Source organism: Talpa occidentalis, unplaced genomic scaffold (assembly GCF_014898055.3).
Source record: "Talpa occidentalis isolate TD23 unplaced genomic scaffold, MPIMG_talOcc4v2.1 talOcc4.8, whole genome shotgun sequence".
NCBI lineage: Eukaryota > Metazoa > Chordata > Mammalia > Eulipotyphla > Talpidae > Talpa > Talpa occidentalis.
In genome coordinates this window covers 53,825,440-53,847,483 of record NW_023605194.1, presented here as the reverse complement: position 1 = coordinate 53,847,483, position 22,044 = coordinate 53,825,440, and the positions used below count along the sequence as shown (strand labels likewise).

Genomic DNA, 22,044 nt, shown 5'->3' with positions numbered 1-22,044 from the left:
GTACCATTAGCTTTCTATGGCATGAAGGAGAGTTCTAATGCCTATTCTAATTGTAGTATAATGCCTATCCTACTGGCCTACAGACTGTTCTATTCTCTTTGGAAGGCTTAAAGATATTTTTATTACAGATGTCTGAAATTTCAGTAGAATATGCCTTGATATTGGTATGTTTTCAATATGCAGTTAGATATTTAGTTGGCTTTATCAACATAGTAACTTACTTTTTTTTAAATTCTGGAAATGTTCTCATTTAGTTCTTTGATATTTTCCATCCAATTTAATCTGTGTTCTTTCTTTCTGATAATTTGGAAAGCTGGTTTTGAATTTTTGGATTGACCTTTTAAAAAATCATCTTTCCTCTTCTGTTTTACATATGTTCCCTTATTTTCCTTTTTGGGAGAATTACAAAAAAGTTTTCATAATCTTGGATAGAATTGTATTTTTGTAAAATGTTTTGATTTTACAAGATTGATTTCTTGTTCTTTAAATGTAGCAGGTCCTTGAATAACATTGCTTCATTCAATGTTGTTTTCTTTAAAGCTAATTCTATTTCTTTCTGGCTTATTTCACTGAGTGTGATCCCCTCCAGCTCCATCCATGTTGCTGCAAATTGCATGAGTTTATCTTTTTTGATTGCTGAGTAATATTCCATGGTGTATATGTACCACATCTTCTTGATCCAGTCATCTATTTTTGGGCATTTGGGCTGTTTCCAAAGCTTAGCTATTGTAAATAGTGCTGCTATAAACATAGGGGTGCAGGTGCCCTTTTGAATTAATGTTTCTGTGTCCAGAAAGAAAAAGAAAAATACCAGATATTCTCACTTTTAGCAGGAATTTAGAAAACCTAAATAAGGGGCCAGGAAAAAGACTAATTATAATAAAGTAAAAATAAAAATCAATAAGCAACTATAAACCAGAGACACACTACAGGGGGGAAGGAAGGAGTAGGATCAAAACAAGGGGGGTGGGAATTGTATGGTGACTATAACCATGATGAAAATGCATACATTGTGCAAAAATGAAAAATGATGTAAAAATGTATAAAATGAAAAAAAAATTAAAAAAAAAATTAAAAAATAAAAAAATAAAAAATAAAAAATAAAAATTAAAAAATAAAAAAAAAATTAAAAAAACCTTTACCTGGTGGCGCAGCAGTTGAACGCGGGGCTGGGAGGCTGCCCGCAGCCTCTGCAGTGCTGGTTTGTTCCCCGGCCGCCGGCGAGGGTCCCACCAAAAAAAAAAAAAAAAAAAGAAAATGAAGAAAAGCTGATTTAAGCAACTATAGGTAACTTTTTATGAGGACTTACTCTATTCTCCTTTTATAAAAAATATCTCAAGGCACTACTTTCTTATGTTTTTATAGGCTTAAGAAATGAAAGTCTTAAAATTTTTCCTTTTCCTCCTTTTCTCATTCCCCACCCTATCTTTCCTATCATTTCCTCCTCCTCCCTTTTCCCCTTCCCTTGTGTTCTTTTTCCTTACCCCCTTCTCCTATCCTGTTCCACCCCCATCCTCTTCCTTTCCTGTTTCCTTTCTTCTCCGCCTTCCTCTCCTCCTTTCTTACCTCTCTCCTCCTCTTCATCTCCTCCTTTCATCATTTTATTTTGTTCTTGGTCATATTTTAAAGTGAGGCAGTAAAATCCTTTCCACTTTGGTGGCATTTTTTTTATGATCAATTTATTTTTTTAATAATAAATTTTATTTTTATATTCCCCATACAATTGCACAATTGCAACCCCTTATTTCGACCCCAATCCCTCCCATCCCTCCCCTCCCGCCCTCTACCCCCCATAGAGTGTCTCTGGTTCCTAGTTTTTTGTTGATTTTGATTTTCACTTTCTTATATTCATTTTCCTGGTCCCTTATTTAAGTTTTCTAGATTCCTGCTATGAGTGAGACCATCCGGTATTTTTCTTTTTCTTTCTGGCTTATTTCGCTGAGCATGATCCCTTCCAGCGTCATCCATGTTGCTGCAAATTGCATGTGTTTATCTTTTTTGAATGCTGAGTAATATTCCATGGTATATATGTACCACATCTTCTTGATCCAGTCATCTATTTTTGGGCATTTGGGCTGTTTCCAAAGCTTAGCTATTGTAAACAGTGCTGCTATAAACATAGGGGTGCAGGTGCTCTTTGGGATTGATGTTTCTGTGTCCTTTGGGTAAATACCTAGGAGTGGAATTGCTGGATCATATGGAAGCTCTATGTTTAGTAGGTCCAGAAATCTCCACACAGCTCTCCATAGTGGTTGGACCAGTTTGCCACCCTTTGGTGGCATTTTTTGACTTTGGTCCTCACCAACAAGGGAATAAGCTTGTATGCTGACACATTTCAAGGTGAATAACTGCTGCTTGGCTATTTTATCATGCCACAACCCCTAAACCTTTAGCTGTGGACTCACATCCGGCCAGGGAGCAACCCACATGGTGCAGCAGACCTCTCCTGTCTTGCCCGCTGCTCCCCTCAGCAGTGTATTTTGTCAGTCTGCCTGTTCTGTTCCCCACTCTGTCTCTGGTGAATCCCCTCACCCTCCTGCGTATCTGGCCTGTACCCCAGTTCTTGTATAAAGAAATAAATCTTAAAAAAAGATTATGATGCAATGAAACTGGACACGTGGCATACCCAGGAACAAATTTGAATCCTAAGTGGGAATGGCTGTCCTAGTTTTCATGGCAGTGCGTGGTCCTTGAGTAAATCTAAGTCACTGGCAGTGTAGAAAGGAAAAGTGGCATTGACATGCAGTATTTATTTTTTTAAAGAGGCACGTATTTTTTTATTTTATTTATTTGTTTGTTTTATACATGCACTGGGTACAGTCAGAAGCGCGGGAGGGTGAGAGAATTCACCAGAGCCAGAGCGGGGAGCAGAGCAGGCAGAAGGACCGAAGTACACTGCTGAGGGGAGCAGCGGTCAGCAGGAGAGGTCTGCGCGCCATGTGGGACCCTCCTCTGGTGGCCAGGGAGCAGCCGGGGATCCGAACCGGCGCCGCAGAGGCCGCGGGCAGCTTCGCAACCCAGCGCTCAACCCCTGCGCCACAGGGAAGGCCCGACATGCAGTATTTAGACCATCATTTCCAAAGTGAGGACATTCCAAAAAGAAATACTCTACCAAAATTGCTCTACTCGGGGTATTGGCATTATGGGTAGGACATTTCTTCATCAAACTATAGGGCCCTGGATGCTAAATGCCTGCACTACTGCCCCATCCCATGGCAGCAACCTCAGCATCAACAGAAAATACCTCAAATATTTCCAAACACTCCTCAGTGATGTTGTCTCTGTAGAGAATCAGCATGAGCCAGCTTGAGGTTCATGACCCCAGTCACTGGAGACTCCCCTTCCTCTACTGTCTGGCATCTATAACTCCTTCTAGAAATAGGTGCTATTTTAAGTGCTTAGAGGCATTTAAAAGGGAAAGCCAAGTTTATGGCAGACAGACATGGGCATTCACAGCATTCTCTCTGACACGCTCACTTCCCCATCTCCTTCCATCTCAATCTTTTCCATCTTAATCAGTTCAGAAGTTCCCTACCATGTTCATTCTTATCTGTTGTGGGGTCTTGTTATTTTTATTATTGACTTGAAAGACCTTACAGTTGAGTAATACTGTAATTTCTTTGAGGTCCATTTATTAAGCCTACTTATAGAGTACTTATTTCCACATTTTATAGGTGAAAACAGAACCTTAGGGAGGCTAAATTACTTGTGTAGAGTTATTATTCTGCAAAAAAGTAGCAAATCTAGAGGTGAATCTAGGTTTCTCTGACTCCAACTTTTATCTCCTCACTCTACGCTGCAAGTGCTAAGGTTTTTGAATGAATCAGTAGATGAATCTCATAGCAGTATGAATTGGTTAGCCCTGGTGAAGAAAGCAAGCAAATCTTGTACTGTCCCACCCCAATACACATTTTGGTAGGGAGGATAGCAAAACAGACTGTAGATTTCTGTTATAACCTGAACTTCAGACTTGCCTGGAACACATTTGGTTCTGATTTAAAGCAAGTTGGCTTGCCCCACTGCCATGTTATTACAAACACAAAAGAAATATAAACTTCATTCCATTAAATAACCATCCACATAAACTCTTAAGTAGTTCCATGGTTTTGGGTTGGGCCAAAGCTGGATATTAAGGAAATGGTTATTAATGTTATTTATTTTATTCAAACTATTCTAATTCTTTAACCCTCCCACCACCCCCCAAAGTACCAACCATCAATTTCCCCCCCTCAAAATGTTCCCGGGAGGATGTTAGATACTGCTTTGATTTTAAGCTGCTGACTTGTGCTATTTGAAAATATTCTTTGTTTTTAGTTCCTTGTAATCTGTGGCTGTGCTCTCTACTTGAATCTCTTTTTGGATAACAGCAGAGTAAATTATTACCTTCTATAGTAATGCTATACAATGGGGATATGATGTGAGCCTGAATGTAATTTTCAGTTTGATAACCACATGAGAAAGGGTGAAACAAAACAGGTGAGATTGGTTTTAAAAATACTTTTCTTTAACCCAATCCATAAGAATCAATTCAACACACAATCAAGAAACTGTTAATGAAATTATTATTTTTTTGGTACTAAGTCTTTGATATCCAGTGTGTAAATTTCTCTTAAAACCATCTGAATCCAGTCTCTGGATTCAGTTCAAGTGCTCAGTAGTAGCCACAAGTGACCAGTGACAGCTCCATAGGAAAACCAACATAAGTTTACTGTGGTATATTAAGTTTTCACAATTCCAATAAAGTTTTATAAAGTTCAGTAACATCTTTTACTTTTGGTAGAACCAGAGGAGTATTGATTTTAAAAAATAAACTAGTATTATGTAAATACTCAAAGTTGTCAAATAGTGTTTATAACCTCAAGCCAGAATAAATGGTGCTTCAGTGATTGCTTATCTAAGAAGAAATGGATTCTTGAAAGTAATACATTTGACATGACCAAAGTTTCTATTAATCAATTGGACTGAAATTCCACTGATGTGTGTTTAGGGTCATCTGTCCACAAGCAAGTCTTCATTGTCAGGCCAATAAATTGGAAGTCTGAATAAACTCTTACCCAGAGTTGCCTGAAGAGTTCAAGCTAAAAGTTGGCAGAAGCAATGCATAATGTAATTGAAATATTCTTAGATTTTTGTGTTTATTTTTTACATTTGACGGGAACAGATACTTTCTGAAGTGAAAGCCTGTAGATTTTGATCCTGGCCACTTTGATCCTGGCCACAGCTGTACCCTGTGTGTGGCAGGACCACCATCTTAGGTTGTCCCCAGCATTGGAATTTGGAAGAGGTTTATCACCTTGAGAGATTTAACATGTGAAAAAAGCCCCCTGCAATCTGGATTTTGAGGAGCCTGCAGAAGACTTCATTGCTGGGTTTAGTAGATATAAAACTTAAGGAAGCTGCAGTGACCCCTTCACTAGAATAGCTCGGGAGGACTTGTCCCTGACCTCCATCGTCATCTTTGTCATTCCTAGTCTTGTAGATTTGGTGGGAAATGAAATTTTTAAAAATAGGCTTAAAGGTTGTCTTAGATTATTGCTATATTTCATTCATGCTCTTGGCCCAAATTATCAAGCCAAATCCATTGCTTTTCTTTCGTACTCTTAGCCATAGAGCACTTTTAGAATGTGGTAAATGAATAAGGCTTTTATCTGTTTTGTTCAATGTTTGATTTGCTGTGACTTTTCAGTAAAAGTGGTTTAAAATAGTCTATAATTAGACATGTATGCATTTTTCTCTCTTTGGTTCATGTATGTTTGAGTGTCTATTTCTGTCTTTTGGCTAGCTCTTAAATTTGGATGTGAATCAGAGACACTTTCCAAATATTGGATTGTTTCAGCTGTGAAATTTCTTACTATAGGCATAAGTTGTTAAAACTTCTGAAGGCCTATGATATTCTGCACTTTGTATGATTTTTTGACTGTCTCCTATCGATCTCAGATACTGCATTAGTCAATCTGTCTGTTTAGGTAGCTTGTATTCACATTTGGCCTTCATATTTTTGACAAATTGCCTTACATACCATGGGCTGAAAATGATATAACAAACTAGTAATTGTAAAACTATTATTAGTTACTATTACTGGTAAAATCCAGTAGGAAGAAAGGTTTCAAATGATTTTTTTAAAAGATATATTTATTTATACAAGATCTGGGGTACAGGCCAGAGGTGTGGGAGGGTGAGAGGATTCACCAGAGACAGAGCGGGGAGCAGAACAGGCAGACAACGAAAAACACTGCTGAGGGGAGCAGCGGGTGAGATAGGAGAGGTCTGGCATGCCATGTGTGTATCTCCCTGGCTGGCCGGGAATCAAATCTGCACTGTAGAGGCTGTGGAGAGCGTCACAGCACTGTGCTCAACCAACTGCACCACTGGGAAGGCCGATTTCAAATGATTTTTGCCTAATTAAAAAGAGGTTCAAGGTTTTTTTTTTTTTTTTAAAACTGCAAAGGAAAAAGTAATAGATGCTCCAACAAGTCTGCCATTCAAGTACCACTCGTTCATATGTTAAATGTCATATTTAATATAAAATCATTCTGTACTTCCTGTTTTATAGTCTCTTTAGAAAAGAATTTACTACATTTGAACATGGGAATTTTTTAACTGTGAAAATAAAACAACATTTAAGAAAGCAAAGTGAGAAAGAAAACCATTCTCAATATAGCCACTGCTAAGAAAGAAATTATGTTTATTTCCATCTGTTTAGTCCTGATTTTTTTCTCAGCAGGTGTTTGAATTTCTTCTTTTATTCCAGGTTAACTTGATTTGTTCACACTTAACTTGCAGAGCAGTTAGGGAATTTTAGGAAAGTGAAGTCTGAAATTTCTCATACTTACTTTGATGAACAACATTCAGATGCCACCAGTTACTACTGAAGTTAAATTTGGATGTGTTCTTAAGTTTGCTAGAGTATTTAAATGAGTTTAATTAAGAATTGAAGAAACTTTAAAAATAAACTTAATCTCGACTAGATCTTAGAAGATTTGCATGCCATTCTAGTGTTAGATATGATTCATGAACATAAGATGTTCCACTCTCAGTGGAATTGGCCAAATTGTCAGGGAAGTTTTATGAAGACAGTAATATATAGAATAAAATATATGGTGTAGCTCTTTTAAATTGACACAGTAAGTGAAGGTTTTAAATTTTTAGTAATGAACTTTTGTGGGAGAGTGAGGGTATCTAAATGCTTATTTATTTTTTAGGTGACCTTAGAATACAGCAGTTCTCTTAGTTGCAAATGAGCTATAGTGGGACTGTGTTTAAAAAAAGGGGGGGGGTGTTGAGGAATGCTCTGAATCTTTACAGATTTGAAGAATTATTCCTCAATTATTTTTCATAACTTGAACATGATTTTTCCTTGCTCAAATTCTATGTTGAGTGAAAAAACTCATTGCTTACTAGGGGAATGTTTAAAGATATTCCATACTATGTTTTAAATATGAAATGTGTTTTTAGATTTGGCTCCATAAAGCATCAGATGTTATAATGGAAAATCATTTCAGAATGAAAAGGATATTTAAACAGAAGTTTCCATATGCCCTATGAAGAATTTAAAATCAAGCCTTTTCTCTCCTTTAATTCAGTAATTAACTAGACTTGCCCTGTAGTTTGGTGGACTATAATAGTTTACACCTGTTTCAACTTTTGCTGTTTTTATTGGCCTTGGCTTTTGCTATCCCATATGTCTGGTGAAGCAAAAATATGAAATAAAATAAGGCAAAGCATTGGAGAAATATAATAAACATAAAAAATGAATTGTTTAGCTTAAAATTTGAAATACTTTACCTGGAAAACCAGCCAGCTATGTTTCAGTAGTATTGAAGTAATTTATTCCTGGAGTTCTGTGTCACAAAAATAAAGACAATTGCTTTCATTGGCAGCAATAATTCAGTTTTACAATCAAATGATTAAATTTTGGGACATCAGGTAGAAGTCATTTTGTAAGGACAGTTTTAAAAAGTCTGCTAAAACTTTCTGTATATGTTCATGTTACTGTGTACTAAAAAAGACAAGGACTTTTTAGTATGGAAGAACGCAAAGATTCAATAGAACTGTTATGCCACAGGATACAGTCGTACTTTAATTCAGGATAGGCCATGACAGTGAGTATGGGTCTGCTCTTTTCAGAGGCAACATTACCCCCACCAAATAGAATGAAAAGAAAACCATTAAAGTCGAGATGTTTTCATCTGTTGTTTTTTATTTTTTTAAAGAATTATTTATTTATACAAGCACTGGGTACAGTCAGAAGCGCGGGAGGGTGAGAAAATTCACCAGAGTGGGGAACAGAACAGGCAGACTGAGGAAATACACTGCTGAGGGGAGCAGCGGGCGTGGCAGGAGAGGTCTGTGCGCCATGTGGGACGCTTGCTGGCAGCGAGGGATCAAACCGGAGCTGCAGAGGCTCTGGGCAGCTTTGCAGCCCAGTGCTGAATTGCTGCACCACCAGGGGAGGCCCTATCATATGTCATATTTCGCTTCTCTGCATCCAACTCTCAAGTGGTCTTCCAGGAGACCCTCTGTTCTTCAGGGGGGAACAGGACTGCCCAGCCAAGCACTGGATGAAAAATAAAATGTCTCACTTTTTAGTGCATTGACCAGAATGAGAATAGGTAAATAAAATTTCTAGTAAGTGTAATTTGGATAGAGTTGTGACTATAAGTCCTTAGAACTGATTTTTTTATTTTGACTTTCTTTCACTAGTTGTGTGGCTTTGAATATGTATATCCATCTGTCTGCTCAGTCTGTCTGTCTGTCTAAGTATAAAGGGGTACTTGACTGAGTACAGGGCCTTACCTATTTTGATTCTCCAGCACAGGACTTAAATATTTGTGGGGTAATAGAACGAGCGTCTTTTTGTTCTCCACTCTGTAACATGAAGATCTTAAACGCTGAAGTTTATACTGAGAAAGAAACATTCTTCAAATTCCCTCGCCCCATCTCCCACTTCTTTAAAGGAGTTTACATTTTGATTTTGAGGCATTCAGAGTAAGTTTAAGAATTAAACTCTCCATTGTGAGCACATAAGGATCTCCCTTTGGGAAGAGAGAATATTTTGGTGAAATGTCACTCTCCCTAGAATGGCTTCTGTGGCCTTGGCAGCTTTGTGTGGGGTCATTAAAAGTCTTACTGGGGACCCAGCAGCTTGGGAATGAGATAAGAACACTCCCTGGAAAGTGCCAGTGACTGCGCCTAACCATGATTTGCACCTGAGACAATGATCTACTCCAAGTCCTACCCAAGTCTTTTACTAGGACACTTGTCTGCTTGGGAAATGGATAATTCGCAGATATGGTGAAATAAGATTCTGATTTGGAGTTTCTTGAACATGAACACTCAGAATGAAAAAGACAAAGGACTTTTGTGTATGCCACTTCTGACTCTGCCTCCTTTTTTCTCTTGGGTCATAAAACTTGCTAAAGGTACAGGTTTCTGGTTAAATCTGAGATATGTTTTGGGAACATAGTTAATTATAGTTTTCTTAATAAGGAAATTATCTCCTTTTTATTCATTCAGGGATTGAAAGGCCACTCTGTGAAGTCTGTTTAACTGGACTTGTAAATGAGGGGGCATTTTAAGCTTGTGACATAATGAGTTTGTCATGAGCAAAATAAGTGTCCTAAAGAAAAAAATCTGTAATGGAATGTAATTGTATCATAAGGTTTATACTGTTGAATTCTAGTTATGAGGGGGATTTCCTGTTGGTGAAAGGGGTGATTAATTGACTCATTAGATAGATCTTTGAAAATATCCTTGATTTAAAAAATTTCTTTTCAATTTCTTTTCAATTTCTTTCAATGAAGAGTTTCTTCCATGTCACTAGAATTTTTTTTTTTTGTGCTCTGGTATGCAATTTTCATTGCCAAGCAATGGTGTCATCAAGTAGGGACCCTTAAACTATTTTTAGCTTGAGAGATAAAGACTGCCCAAGATAAATACAGCTGAGTTGATGTGACCCCAAGACGCTTGTTATTAGGTTTTTGTCTTTAGGTTTGATGACTATCATTTTAACTGGCTCAGGTGGCCCCTTTGACTAGTATCAACCTTGTTTCCCCATTTATTTTGGAAAAAAAAAAAGCTTTTTTGTTCAGATTTGCTTTTTGTTTTTGTAAAAGTCTTAATATTGATATATATTTAAGTTAGAGTGTCAGTCATAGTTTGTAGGGTCAACTGCAATTTATATCTTGACATTATATGTTAGTTTACTGTGCCGCTGTAATAATTACCACAAGTATAGTGGCTTAAAAAAACATGAATTTATTATTTATAGTTCTAGACATCAAAATTCTGAAATGGGTTTCCCTGGGCTGGTATCAGGTGTTAGCAAGACCTTACTCCTCCTGATGTTGCTGCGAAGAATCCATTTCCTTGCTTTTTCCAGCTTCTAGAGGCCACTGATATCTTTTGACTTATGACCAGCTTCCAAGTCTGTTTCAAATGTAGCATCTCTAAATCTTTGAATTGTATACTTTTATTTTTAATTGTATTCTTTTTTTAAAAAAGATTTTTTTAATTTATACAATAGCTGGGGTACAGGCCAGAGGTGCAGGGGTGAGAGGATTCACCAGAGACAGAGTGGGAACAGAACAGGCAGATTGACTGAAGTACACTGCTGAGGGGAGCAGTGGGCAAGACAGGAGAGGTCTGCCGTGCCGTGTGGGAATATCCTTGGCCGACTGGGAATCGAACCTGCACTGCAGAGGCTGCGGATATCTTCACAGCGTTGCGCTCAACCCGCTGTACTACCAGGGAGGCCCAGCATCTCTAAATCTTTCCTGTTTCTGACACTCTCATTGTCATGTATCCTTCTCTGCTGCTACCATTGTCACTTAGTTTTCTTAGATAATGAACCGTCTGCTCCTTGGGTTCACCTGGATGATTCTGGGTAATCTTCCTGTTTTGCAATTGCTCATTTAGTCAACCTGTAAAATCTCTCTCACCATCTAAGGTAACATATTCACGGGTTACAGGGATTAGGACATACATGTCTTGGGTGGGGGCATTGTTTAGCCTACCCATATATCAGAATATAATTTAAATTTTATTTCCTTTTAGCTCTTTTCCCATATATCTCCTCAGAATGTCCTTGCAAATCACAGAAACATATTCTGTTCTATTTTGAGGAGGAAGTAAAAAAGCTGGAGATGTCTTATATTTAACCGTGGAGTATGAATTTGGTGAAAAAAGAATTTCAGTTTTAATACTTGTTATTTCTGTGCAGGCAGAGGGGATTTCTTTGATTTCTGAATCCTCCACCTAACAGAATAATTTGCCATGATTCTTGCATCTTTAATAGTTATAACAGGTGGATGCTCTAATGTGTACATGTTCGCTCATATGTGGTGCCTTTCTGTAGATTTGGCCAGCAGGTGCTGGGATACTATGATCTTCCAGACTTCAGTTTCCAGGAGTTCTTCTCCAGTTATTTCTTTGTGCTGGCCAGGCAGTGGCTCCTCTAGTTAACCATTGTTCCACTCTATGCCTCAAGCTGAAAATCTTTGGGATTTTGTTCTCTAAAAGATGCAATTTGAGGCTATTACAAGCTAGATGGTCTTCGCTCTCTCCTTTCGGTCAAATCTCTCATCCCTCTGCACAAATAAAAAATGTTCAGTCCTGGACCTTTGAACTTACAGAATAGGGTTTGTCCTATATTTGTATTTATAGGATACCCCTTGGATATACAAACAGTTGCTCAAATGCAATGAATGACCTTTTAATCTCACATGAGATTTTATTGTCGGTGACCTTTACCATTACTGTTTAATTTTTGTGTTGCTTTTCCTCTCTTTTGTATATGTGAATGAAAGAGTGAATTAAAGTGTAGTATATGATGGCAACTGAAATCCAAGTAGATAATATAGTCACTGAAACAGCTCAGAGGAGGCCTGGTGGGGTGGCCAACAGTTAAAAGGCAACCTCATGCCTGGGATTGGTTACAGACAGGAAGTTCTGAGAGTGCTACAGCTGGTGACTTTGGTAGATACTTGTTCTTGTTCAAATAGCCTCTTAACTATGTAAAGACAAGATACTTTCATTTATTTGTAGAAGTAGAGATTTGTGAGTCTTTTACATAGAAAAAGATGAAATTATCTAAAAATATATAATTGGTTGGGCTAATATTTTTTCTTTTTTCAATGTTGTCTCCCAATTGAGGCCCCTTAGCAGGCCCTGAGCTATGCGAGAGAGAGGTTGGCGTCTTGCTTACTTTTGTATTTTCATACCTGATAGTCGGGAGTTGTTGAATATATAGATGGGGAAATGAAACTATTTTAAATGTATACATTTTTATTTACAGCTGCTGCTGAAGGAAAAGGCAAAAGTGGGGAAGACTTTTTTCAAAAGGTAAGTTGCTTTTTACTCCTGTCTTGATGACTATAATGAGAAATATACTTGTCTTAATAGTTATTCTAGAAGCCCCAAAAGCTCAAGGGGAATAGGTTTGATAAGACAGTTGGTGTTACTCAGGGAGAAGTGAGGTCTGGATGATGTTGGGGATTTAGCTATTCTAGGAAGTTCTTCCTGGGGCAAATCTATTGAAATTTTTGTTTGGAGGTAATGAGGGCGGCCAGGTGAATTTCTCATGCAGAAGTCAGCAAAATGCTTTTCAAATTATCTTCTCTTTTGGCTACCAACTATTTCTCCTTCCCCAAACACATCCCCAAACCTGGCCTGGGTGGTAAAGAGGAATCCCTCAAAATTTTCCTCATTTCTGGTAAGCACCATCATGGATGGGATACCACAAACATGTAATTGGCAAAAGATCATCTTTAGATCTAATTGCTCATGATTGGTAACTTCGTTCATTGGCTCTCTGACTGTTGTCTGAAAGTTTTGACTTTCAGTGAAGTCTGACCAGTCATATTAGAGCAAAGGGAAATAGAAGTGGAACTGATTGAAAAATGAATATGAGCAACTATGAAGAGCAATTCTTGGATTCTAATCAGATGTATTTTAAAACAAGTATCTTATCTATGGGAAGATGCCTTTCCTTTTAGAGAAAGTGGCTTGAGTTCACATTTTTCCTTCTTTTGCTCACGTGGGTATATTATGTTTGTGTCCTTGTTGTTGGAATACAAAAAGCATCTGTGTGGGATCAAACATATAGGTCATAGAGGAAGAGAAGAGTGAGAATATAGCAGCAACTATAGACAAGACCAAATAATGCTGTAGAAGGTCATCAAGCCTTTGAAAAACCTTTGTGCAACCAGATAGGGTTTCATAAGTCTGTTCATTCTCTTCTGAGTGATATACTTTTATGATATACTTTTATTATTATTATTAAATAATAATAACTTTATTATTCAACTGCATTCTCTTCTAAGAGTATTAAAAGCAAGCATTTTCAGAGCTGATATTTGTATTTCCCTTTCTTCATTGTGAAAATATTTATTTACCCACTGTGTGCCACACACTGGAGAGGCCCAAAGCAGCAAGGTGTAGGCAGGGGCTCAACACCCAACAGGAACCCGTGGGTGTCTGATGGTACAGTGACACAAATATCCAGAGAGTCTAGGGTCGGAATGGGTTAAGTACTTGACTGGGACTTAGAAAGGAACGACTCTTTCCGGTGTTTAGAAGAGAAAATAGTCAAGTGAAGAGGTAGGCTGAGTGACTTGGAAAGATATTCCAAAGAAACAATATAAGAAGGCTCAGGAGGTGGAAGAATTCACATCGACTCACACCTCAAGCATTTGGCTAGCACACAGCATACGAGGGGCTTTTTCCTCAAAGAATTTAAATTTAAAACACGAAAAAATGCTGGCTAAATAGAATGTGTCCAACCACAGCTTTCTACCTCTGCTTTTGGCTTATGGGATTGGCACATACATACTCTTCCTGAAGCCCCTTCCTCGGCATTTCCTTGGGTTTGCTGTTATGGTGCATATAGATGCTGCTTATGCAGGGGTATGTATTTTTTTTTTTTCATTGTTCTTTAACTTGAAGGTAGATGTGAAAAGCAGACTCTTGAGTTTTGTGTGACTCACATTTTAAAAGCTGAATCAAAACAGTGTATATGATCACAAAGGACCTTCATTCTTAGAAGATTTGCTAATATTTATCACTCTTTGTGGGGCCATATATACATTCCAGCAGTTTAAATGGAAACACATGTTTGAATCCAGGAACATGTGTGCATCCCACAAACCATGAGTTGGAACTTGAGATTGTATTCTTGGTCACAGGTCTCTGAATAGCCAAATGGGAGTTGATTTATCTTATTTTCTTCTTTAGTTCAACACTAAAGTGTCTTCCTGATGTGCAAGTGTCCATATAAGATTTGGATAGTCACCTCATAAAGAAACATGTAACTTAATAGATACCACACATTCCAGAAGAATAATTTTTTTGTGTGTGTTTTGATCAGAGAGAAGTAGATATTATACTTCATCCACAGTGGAATGAAGTAATGGAGAAATATTGAATTATCCTCCAGGAACTTTCTTATAGTCACATATTTTCCAGTTTTACTTAATGACATTTTGGGAAATATTTAAGTTCAAGAAATGGGCCACATTGTTGGTCATTGGCATCTTTGGAAAAATACATTTTTTTTCCTCCCAGAATAATGCAAATATGAAGGCTTATTACTGAAATGATTTTGGTTTTGACTCTGGGTTATGGACCGAAATCCAAAATTAAAACTTCTTGAATTGAGTTTAAAATTTGACTCACTTATTTAAAAACATCTAAGTCTGGAAGGACTCCTCCAAGCCTCATACTGACTTTAACTAGGGAGGGGCTTGGAGGAGGAGAGTGACACTCATAGGTGATTTTGTTTTTTTATACCATCAAAATATATGTAAAGCCATAACAATATGATTATACTCACTTAATTATTCTCAATAAAATTTTGAAAGTGACAGGTGAAATAAATTTTAAAATATCTTTAAGAATAAGAATTGGTAGGTTTTCAAAATGGGTCAAAATTGTAGTTTAGCAATGTGTAAGATCATCAAATATATTGTCTCAATCTTGAAGCTATAATAGTAGTTGTTTAGTTTACACTTAACTTCTCCCACAGAATCATGGTTATTGTTTCTTTCTGAGGTCTACCTGCTTTTCTATATACTGCTTTGCTGCATGTGTTTGAACTGTGTTACGTCCTCTGGCACTCTGAGATACCCAATAAGATAGTGGCTTAGAGAACAGCAGTGTTCTATGGAGAGTTGCACTTGCGGGTGGCATTGTGCACTACTCTCAGACAGTCCCAGGTTCCTCATAAGACACAGAGCTGCTGTATCTTAAGGTGTGGACTTCATCTCTGAGTTTGAAGCTGGGTCCCCACCATGTCTAGTTGTGCACTGGTGAGAAAGGGGAAAAGAGCATGGGGAGTGTGTCACACTCTTAAGGACCAACCTGGATGGGTATATGTCACTTCTTGCATTCCCTTGGACAAATTGTCAATATGGTCTCACTTGCCTGCAGTAATGGGATGTTGAGGAGAAGAAAAAGTATGTGTTCAGAGTGTAACATCTTCATGTGGTATGCTTTGGAACCTTTTTTTTTTTTCCTTTTTTTTAACTTTTTAAACATTATTTGCTTTCCTCCACCCCCTCTGCTTTGAAACCTTTTTGTGTTAACTTTTTAGGGCTGCTTTAACAGTATGCCATAATCTGTGTGGCTTAAGCAACATAAATTGGTTGTTTTACAGTTCTGGAGGTTAGAAGTGCAAGTTCCAGGTGTTTTCTGTGTTGGTTCCTTAAAAGGCTATGACAAAGGATCTGTTCCATGCTTATCTCCTTGCTGTACTATTTTGCTTGCCACCTTTGACATTCCTTGGCTTGTGGGAGCATCATCCAAATATCTGCCTTCATCTTCACACAGCATTCCCTATGTGTGTTTTTGTGGCCAGATAATATCCTCTTTCTATAAGGGTACCAGTCATATTGGATTAGAACCTGTCCTAATGATATCATCTTTCTAATTCTATCTGCAGACACCCCATTCCAAATAAAACTTTCTGAGGTACTGGTAGGGTTTCAACATGAATTTTGGTGGGACACCATTCAATTAAAAACATCTATTAGTAGAGGAAATGATTCTGCAGAAAAATTGAGTATATCAGAAAAATTTGTTAAACCAAATGGTATCCCATTTTGATACATTTGATGCAAATTGATATATAGATTTTATCTTTTTTGTCATTGATACTTTTTTTTTTTTCTTACTACAAGTCATAATAACAGATACATGATGAACATGCAAGAAAGAGAAAAAAAGTAATTTGTTGTCCTTCCTTTGAAAGAAAACTATTGTCTGCATTTCTTAGTCTTTTTCTATATATAATAAAAATGCATATAAAGTGCCTTTTATAATACCCTCTGACAGGATTGTAAATTAGACTATTTGTATTAGATAAATCCCAAATGTTTTCCTGATTTGTAACTTTGCAAGTTCCCCACTAATTGTACCTTTCCTTCTTTGGCTTTTACTGTACTTACAAAAAGAGGGAATGGATACAACTTTATCAATTTTCTCTCTAGTTCTTTTTCCACCTCTCGTGGCAACTTTAATTGAAACACATGGAAGTGATCTGCCTGGTATTTTACAGTTCTTTGGGCAGTTGTTCATGGCTTACTCACTGTCTGTCCTGTTTCCTTTTAATCAGTTCTTTTTTTCCCTTTCTCTTGTGAAATGACTGTAGCCAGATCTTGCAGGGGAAAATGTGTTACAGTACATTAGGTGGAGATGGGTACAATGATTGTATTACAAATGTGACTCATCAAAGCAAAATGCTTTAGAATCTGGGCTCTCAATGGCTGAAGGAGACAAAATGCAGTCAGCATCATAACTGATGAAAATCAAGTTTTCCACTGCCTTGGGTTATATACATTATTTCTCCACAAAATACATGCCACATATTTTAAATACAGGGATACTTTATACTCTCAAAATATGAAATTTTGGAAAACTGACCTATAAACTGGCTTTTCACAAGAACTAACAGTAAGACTAACATCAGTAAGATACTTTTTGGCAATGTATGTGATATATCTTTATTATCCTCAAGCTCATCCTTTCTAGACAAAATAATATTACTCTTTTTACTTTCAGAGTGGAAATTAACAAGTGTTATTTTCTGGGGGAAACTGCTGGAGGAATATTTGACTCTCTTTGTACCTCATAATGGGTGAATTGGGTAGTCTTAAGTGGAGACTACTTGAATCTTTTTATGGGAGAAGGCAGAAATTATAAAACAGTTGCCCACTCACCATTATTTTGCATATGTTGAATAGATTATATCCTTCTGGCAATAGAACTAATTTTTGGTTTAATTACTGAAAAATAAATTCAATTAACTATAGCCCATGATATACTTTTCCTAACACTGAAATTTGTGCTTAAATATGGTAAACTAAACTTGATTTAGATAAATAAAATTAGGATATATTAAAATTTTGGTCTTTTTTTAAAGATATATTTATTCATACAAGCACTGGGTACAGTCAGAAGCACAGGAGGGTAAGAGAATTCACCAGAGCCAGAGCAGGGAACAGAACAGGCAGAGTGATGAAATACACTGCTGAGGGGAGCAGCGGGCATGGCAGGAAAGGTTTGTCATGCCATGTGGGACCCTCTCCTGTGGCTGGGGATCAAACCGGCGCCGCAGAGGCTGCAGGCAGCTTTGCAAGCCCAGCGCTCAACTGTTGTGCCACCAGGGGAGACCTGGTCTTATTTTTTTCATTTATTTATTTATGCATACAAGAACTAGGGTGCAGGCCAGTGGTGTTGGGTGGGGGAAAGGGCGGTGAGAGGATTCACTAGAAGTATGAGAGAACCGCACTCTCTCATAAGACAGAGTGGGGACACTCTAAGACAGAGTGGGGAACAGAACAGGCAGACTGACTGAAATACACTGAGGGGAGCAGCGGGTGAGGCAGGAGAGGTCTGCTTCACCATGTGGGTTGCTCCTTGGCCAGCTGGTGGGGGATCAAACTTGTGCTGCAGAGGTTAAGGAGAGCTTCATAGCACTGTACTTAACCCCTTGCGCCACCAGGGAGGCCCAAGCTTTGGTCTTAGTATTTGTTCAATACATTTACATATATAACATTACAAAAGGGTAGTATAGGCAATGAAGAGTATTTGATGTCTTGTTTTTTTTTTTAAAGATTATTTTTATTTTTAAGCATACAAGAGCTGGGATACAGGCCAGAGGTGCGGGATGGGGTGGTGGTGAGAGGATTTACCAGAGACAGAGTGGGGAACAGAACAGGTGGACTGACTGAAATATACTGCTGAGGGGAGCAGTGGGTGAGTCAGGAGAGGTCTGCTGCACCATGTGGGTAGCTCCCTGGCTGGGCATTGAACTTGTGCTGCAGAGGCTGTGGTCTGCTTCATAGGTTGCATCTTAACTCTTTGCGCCACCAGGGAGGCCCTGATGTCATGGTTTTAAAGATGGGCTGAGAAGGCTGTACAACATAACAGTGTTAGCCCCTGAGGATAAGTTTTACTGAGAGAGTCTGCGAGTGTGGTTCTCTCATATTTAAGACTAGACAGGCATAAATAACCTTTTATAAAGCTTAGAAAAAAAAAGAAACACCCTCAAAACATTGTCTAGCCATCTAGAAAATTGTTAAAGCATCATTCCTATTTTTTAAAGATTTATTTATTTATTTATTTATTTATACAAGATTGATTGATTGATTGATTGATTTATATAAGCACTGGGTACAGTCAGAAGTGCAGGAGGGTGAGAGAATTCACCAGAGCCAGAGCAGGGAGCAGAGCAGGCAGAAGGACTGAAATACACTGCTGAGGGGAGCAGCGGGTGGTAGGAGAGGTCTGCCCGCCATGTGGGACCCTCCTCCAGTGAACAGGGAGCAGCCGGGGATCGAACCGGTGCTGCAGAGGCTGTGGGCAGCTTCGCAACCCAGCGCTCAACCGTTGCGCCACTGGGGAGGCCCGCATCATTCCTATTTTTATGTTTTATAATTTGCTCTGTCTTCTACGGATAAGGATTAGTGAGAAAGGTTAAGGAAACACTGTATGACTTGCTCATCATTCTGCTAGTCTTCTTAGTTTTATCCTTGTATTTATCTGGACATGGAAGTCTGGGTGTCAACTTGCATCCTTAAAGTGTATTGCAGACTCATCTGTAGATCTCCATCATAATGTTATGTACTTGGCTTTATTTTGGCAGTCATTCCAAACTGCTTTATGAAAACCACATTTGCTTCCTACTAGGGAAGCAGGGGATGCCGCTGAGATGCCTTTAAAGTATGTGTTTGTTGTTAAAAGAAATAGAAGACACAAAGAGATGGAAAGTTATTCCCTCCTCATGACTAGGAAGAATCGGCATTGTCAAAATGGCCATCCTACCCAAAACAGTTTACAGATTCAGTGCAATCCCAATAAAAATTCTAGTGGCATATTTCAAGGAAATGGAATGAATATTACTGAAATTCTTATGGAACCATAAAATTCCCCACATAGCCAAAGCTCTCCCATCAAAAAAGAAGAAAATTGGGGGTACAACACTTCTGGAATTCAAACTATACTATAAAGCCATAATAATTAAAACAGTATGGTACAGAAACAAACACAGGCACACATGCCAATGGAATAGGAGAGCCCAAAAATAAAACCACACTTGTATGAACAACTAATCTATGACAAGAACAAGGAAAGCCTTTACAATAAATGGTGTTGGGGAAATTGGACTGCCACATGCAAAAGCAAAACTAGACCACTATCTCATACAGTACCCTAAAATCAACTCAAAAATGATAAAAGACTTGGATGAAAGACCTGAAACTATAAGATGTATTGAAGAAAACCTAAATAAAACACTCCATAAATAACATAAACTTAGGAAACATCTTTCAGGAATCATCTCCATCAGCAAGGAAAGCAAAGGAGAATATAAGCAACTGGGATAAAAAACAAACTAAAAAGCTTCTGTACAGCAAAAGAGACAGTAACCAAAATGAAGAGACACCCTACTGTACAGGAGAAAATATTTGCACACCATATGTATCTGACGAGGACCTGATATTGAAAATCTACAAAGAGCTCATACAACTCAACCAAAACAAAACAGAAAACCAATTAAAAAAAAAAAAAGGAAAAAAGGGAGAAGAGCTAAATAGACACTTCTTCAAAGAAGACATCCAGATGGCCAACATACATTTGAAAAAATGTTCGTCATTACTTATCCGGGAAATGCAGATCAAAACCATAGTGAGATACCACCCTTCAACTTGAGAATGGCCCATATTAAAAAAACCAAAAGTACCAAGTGCTGGCAAGAGTATGGAGAAAAGAAGAACTTGCTTATAATGTTGGTATGAATGTGAGCTAGTCCAGCCCCTATGGAAAGTAGTGTGGTGGTTCCTCAAAAGACTAAAAATGGATCTACCACATGACCCAGCAATTACACTCCTAGGTATATAGACAAAGAATGCAAAAACATTAATTTGAAAGGAAACCTACACTTGTGTGTTTATAGCGGGGCTATTTACAAAGCCAAGATATGGAAACAACCTAAATGCCCCCCAAAAGAAAAGTGTATCAAGATGATGTATATGTACACAATGTAGTACTACTCAGCAATCCAGAAAAGATAAACTCATGCCATATGTGGTAACATGATGAGGTGGAAGGGATTATGCTAAGTGAGATAAGCCAGAAGGAGAAAGAAAAATACTGGATGGTATTTTCAAGCAAAAGATCAGACAAGAACAAACCTCGAAAGCTGAACATAGATCTGGAGCACTGAGGAGGGGGTGAGCACAATGGACTCTGACTAAGGCTATCAGAAGGGGAGTATGCTGGGGTGGAAACATGGGAAAGGGGAGATCCAGTGGAGGGTTCCTGGGGGTATGCTGAAATAACTTGCATTTGTAGAGGCATAAACCTATATCCCCCTAAGACACAGACTGTGTTGTAAATCAACATTACCTCAACAAATATAGCTTAAAAAAAGTGTTTGATGATAGTAAATTACCCTGATTACTGCTGTGATTTTTAAGTGATACTGTAATCTTAAATCAATATCTGGTGAAAGAAAGTTCAGCTGTTATTGATTAGAATATTCTGTTTCTTCTTGAAACCAAACTCAAAGTATTAGATCTTGTGAAAAATCAAACTGAACTTGTGAAAATAGTTCTTTTAAAAAGAATCATAAGAATCATAAGGCGGAACTTTGGATTGAGTAGTGATGTGCAATGCAATTAGAATTAAATGACTTTGGAAAAGTCCAGTTAAATGATTTATTGGTCTAGTTTTAAAAGACTCATATATTATTTTTTAAAATGCTCTCCCTGAATGGATTAAATTTCTTAATTGCTGTAGTTGACTGTGTTTTTCTTAATTGAAAAATATTGAGCTATAAAGTTCCTTACTTATACTTGATAATAGGATTTCAGGATAATTTCTACATTTCCCAGATAAAAATTACACTGTTAATATGCAAATGTAAATATTTCTGTGTGGGCCAAAAGCAATTTTTCAAGATAGCAGCATTAAATGATTTTGAGAGAGGATTAATGTGATTACTTGGCGATCACAGCAATTTTGCATTTGCTTTGTTAATCTGTCTGTGTATATTTACTGCTGTACTTTGATTGTCATGAGATTTAAATTGTTTTTACATCTGGTTTATCTTTGGAGGCATAAAGCAAATTCTTGTGTGTATGTAAAGCATCAGAGATGTTTCTGAAGAAGAAATAATAGGATATTTATTGTGGTAATATTTGCAATGCTTATAGTTAAATTAAAAACAATCTGGATTCTTAAGATGTTTGTATATCTTTGTATTGCTATGTAGGCATTAAAATATTGCTTTTTTGTAAATGTTTACTAACTTGGGAAATTATTTAAATGAAAAATTTAGAACAAAGGGACAAATCAGCATCTTGATTCAAATTACATATATTCGTGACTAGAAAACTGACTGGGGCAGGAGTGAAGCCAAATTGTTTACAGTGACTGTCTTAATGGTGAGATTATGACTGATTTTTGTTCTTTTTAAAATTCTTTCAATAATGAACCTCTATTCTTTTAAAATCAAGATTGACAATTACTACTACCTCTTGAAGAAAT

At 37.6% G+C, this 22,044-nt stretch overlaps 1 protein-coding gene across 5 annotated transcripts in view; it reads left to right on the top strand.

Annotated features, from left to right (window-relative positions):
• BICC1 (BicC family RNA binding protein 1) overlaps positions 1-22,044 on the top strand; it is a 277,048-nt gene that overhangs the window by 71,812 nt on the left and 183,192 nt on the right. For all 5 annotated transcript variants that reach the window (XM_054689986.1, XM_037497642.2, XM_037497641.2 and 2 more), the window contains exon 2: positions 12,296-12,342. In XM_054689986.1, the coding sequence (XP_054545961.1) occupies positions 12,296-12,342 (47 nt within the window). The remainder of the gene's footprint in view (positions 1-12,295; positions 12,343-22,044) is intronic.